Consider the following 3,027-nt stretch of genomic DNA (forward strand, 5'->3'; position numbering starts at 1 on the left):
TTACTTCCGGGTGGGGTGTAGGAAGACCCGGACGTGGTCGTCCCGGTTCAGCTGCACCCGGAATCGCTGACCCTGTTCCTCCTCCAGATAGCGTCGGGCCCTTCGTCTAGCTATTAGAAGTCGCTGCTGGATCCGACTGATGAGCCCGGCGGGTAGCGTGCCGTTGGGCGTGCTCCAGCCGTCGGGAACGGGTAGCCAGCGGGTGTGACCTTGGCGATCGCGGGGCAACTCTTCCTCGGATGAGGATTCGTTCGGGCTGTCCGCCCAGGGCGCGCTCCGTCGGCGGTCTCGGCGTGCCGGTGCTGGTGTGGGTGGTCGGTCCCTGGCCGAACGTGGCTCCGGGTTGATTGGCCGAACCGGCCCGGCGGAGGACGAGCCCAGCTCGTCGCTCAGGTCCTCCGCCCTGCGTCGAGCCACTGCAGCGGCGTATTCGCCGGGTGTTGGTAGCGGGGGGCGGCTCGGTACGGCCACGGCTGGCCTCTCGTCGGCGGAGTCCTCGTCGGTTGCCAAGTCGATGTGTTGGCTCGTCGATGGCCCATCTACCTGGCGTGGGGCGACGGCGGCGTGGTATCCGCATGACGTGGTCGGCGGTGACTGGCTCGGTGATGAGGCCGCGCAGGTGGTTATAGGGCAGCTGGTAGCGTATGGACCCGGCCCGAAAATGTCCTCATACACCGGCGGCGGGGTGCCCGGCGGTCTAAAATTTGGCTCGGCGTTGTCGGAGTCGGAGATCTGGATTATCTCATCCGCCTCTCCCTCGTCGCTGGAGATCACCTCGTAATCCGGCTGGAATTGAGGGTGTGACCTTGGCGATCGCGGGGCAACTCTTCCTCGGATGAGGATTCGCTCGGGCTGTCCGCCCAGGGCGCGCTCCGTCGGCGGCCTCGGCGTGCCGGTGCTGGTGTGGGTGGTCGGTCCCTGGCCGAACGTGGCTCCGGGTTGATTGGCCGAACCGGCCCGGCGGAGGACGAGCCCAGCTCGTCGCTCAGGTCCTCCGCCCTGCGTCGAGCCACTGCAGCGGCGTATTCGCCGGGTGTTGGTAGCGGGGGGCGGCTCGGTACGGCCACGGCTGGCCTCTCGTCGGCGGAGTCCTCGTCGGTTGCCAAGTCGATGTGTTGGCTCGTCGATGGCCCATCTACCTGGCGTGGGGCGACGGCGGCGTGGTATCCGCGTGACGTGGTCGGCGGTGACTGGCTCGGTGATGAGGCCGCGCAGGTGGTTATAGGGCAGCTGGTAGCGTATGGACCCGGCCCAAAAATGTACTCATACGCCGGCGGCGGGGTGCCCGGCGGTCTAAAATTTGGCTCGGCGTTGTCGGAGTCGGAGATCTGGATGATCTCATCCGCCTCTCCCTCGTCGCTGGAGATCACCTCGTAATCCGGCTGGAATTGAGGTGACGGGCTCCGTGGCTCGTCGGCGGATTGGTCGGATTGGTCGGAGGCAGGGCGCATTGGGAGCTCCACTCCGTCCTCGTCGGGAGACTCCCAGAAAAGGTCCTCCAGGTCCAACCCTTCGGCCCCGTGGGCCATCTCCTCCAGCACGTCGGGTGGAAGGTCGCCTAGGCACTCTCGTAGCGCCGCTTCCACCTCGCCGTCTGGGTCTGGTGCCGCTACAGCCTGGACTGCGCGTGTCCCAGGCGTTGTTGGAGTGGGGCCGGTGCCGAAGTGAGGGCAGCTCGCGTCGCCCTTGATGATGGGGTTACGTGGCCGGTGTGCGGGCGCGTCGACGGTCGGGCTGCTCGAGGTGCTGCCTGTGGTGGCTGCACCTGGTTGCCGGTAAGCGTCGTGGACACCCGGCCGGTTTGTGGGCGCGTCGATGGGCCGGCTGCTTGTGGTGCCTCCCGTGGCGGTGGCTTCCCTCCTGGGTGGCCTGGGTCGATGGAGCCCGGGTCGTGCGGAGCGGGACTAAAGGCGGCGGCCCTTGATCCGTGAGTTGCTGCTTGCCCTGGTCGGCAGGCATGCGGTCGGCCTCGGTTGGCCGTGGTCGTGGCGGGGTGGTGTCCACCCGTATTGGGCCGAATCGATGATCCGGCGGGACGTCTAGCTGCTCCGTGGACGGGATTTGTCTGCGGCCTCCGGCCACACGGAGTGGCGCGAGGAGTGAAGGTTGGGGCCGATGCCCCATCTGGAGACCATCCAGCAGCTCCTCAAGGGCGAGCCCCATCCAGGTGTCGTCCCTGGGTGATGAAATGGTGCTTGACATCGTGGCGAGATGGCTGGTCCGGGTTGGTGGCGATGCGGCCGAGCTCGGGATCGAGGGCGAGATGCAAAGCGCGTGTGTTCAGCGCTGCCGTGCGCTGGATCCTCGAGGATGCGGACGTGTGCTCGCTGGCGGTTGCCTGTGGGCGGTGGGTCGCGTCTCTTTTGCTGTTGCTAGCGATGTTGCTCTGCCGCAGTCTGGTGTACTGTGTGCGTTCGTGCTGCGTGGTGATCGATGTGTCTGTGGAGAGAAAAGAGCAAAAGAGACGGCGTTGTTAGGGGGGCGCTTTCGAAGGACCCTACCCAACCGAGAGTTGCTCGATTTCTAAGTTTTTTTTTTGCGAAAGAGAGGGCACATGTTTCCCCCCTAGGGGGGTAGGAGCGTTGGACAGGCGCGAGTTACCACCTCGACGTACACCCTCGGTGGTCCCCCGCCGAAACCCCTTCGGCTGTCCACCAATTAGACAGCCTCAGCACATTCCCGTGGCGGCCCAACAAACCATACAATAAACAACAACAATGTATTGGCAACTAAAGTTGCCATCCAAACATATACAACGAGCCACTGCGGAAACCCGAGACGAGACCCACTTATGCATCCGCTCCAATTCCAACCCGCTAGGTCAGCAGTTTGATGTATAAACGTTTAGGTTTGGATAAGAATATTTTAAGAATAAAACTTCACTTCGATTTTTGATTGGAAACCATACAGACGGCATTTGTTTAATTCTCTGGGAATAACCATACATACAAGGAAATCACCTCCCAAAATACCCTTGGGGACAGCTCTACCATCATTCATATCATAACTGGCGCAGCACGGTAAACT

The 3,027-nt window shown here is 63.1% G+C and overlaps 1 protein-coding gene across 1 annotated transcript; it reads right to left on the reverse strand.

Annotated features, from left to right (window-relative positions):
• LOC121502802 (fibrous sheath CABYR-binding protein-like) lies at nt 1-2,202 on the reverse strand. Its single transcript, XM_041776537.1, has 3 exons — nt 1,791-2,202; nt 775-1,621; nt 1-697 (listed from the first exon to the last, which is right to left on the reverse strand). Exons 1-3 carry the CDS (start codon nt 2,200-2,202, stop codon nt 1-3), a joined length of 1,956 nt encoding a protein of 651 aa, XP_041632471.1.
• Between the last annotated feature and the right edge of the window lie 825 nt (nt 2,203-3,027).

The sequence above is a fragment of the Drosophila kikkawai genome, chromosome 2L (assembly GCF_030179895.1).
Source record: "Drosophila kikkawai strain 14028-0561.14 chromosome 2L, DkikHiC1v2, whole genome shotgun sequence".
NCBI classification, from domain to species: Eukaryota; Metazoa; Arthropoda; class Insecta; order Diptera; family Drosophilidae; genus Drosophila; species Drosophila kikkawai.

Excerpts from the sequence above, each read along its gene's own strand:
- LOC121502802 (XM_041776537.1), bottom strand. The coding sequence starts at position 2,202 with ATGTCAAGCACCATTTCATCACCCAGGGACGACACCTGGATGGGGCTC. Across the intron at positions 1,622-1,790 it reads CGCCCACAAACCGGCCGGGT|TCCAGGCTGTAGCGGCACCA; the intron begins GTCCACGACGCT and ends GGACACGCGCAG. Across the intron at positions 698-774 it reads AATTCCAGCCGGATTACGAG|ACCGCCGGGCACCCCGCCGC; the intron begins GTGATCTCCAGC and ends GCCAAATTTTAG.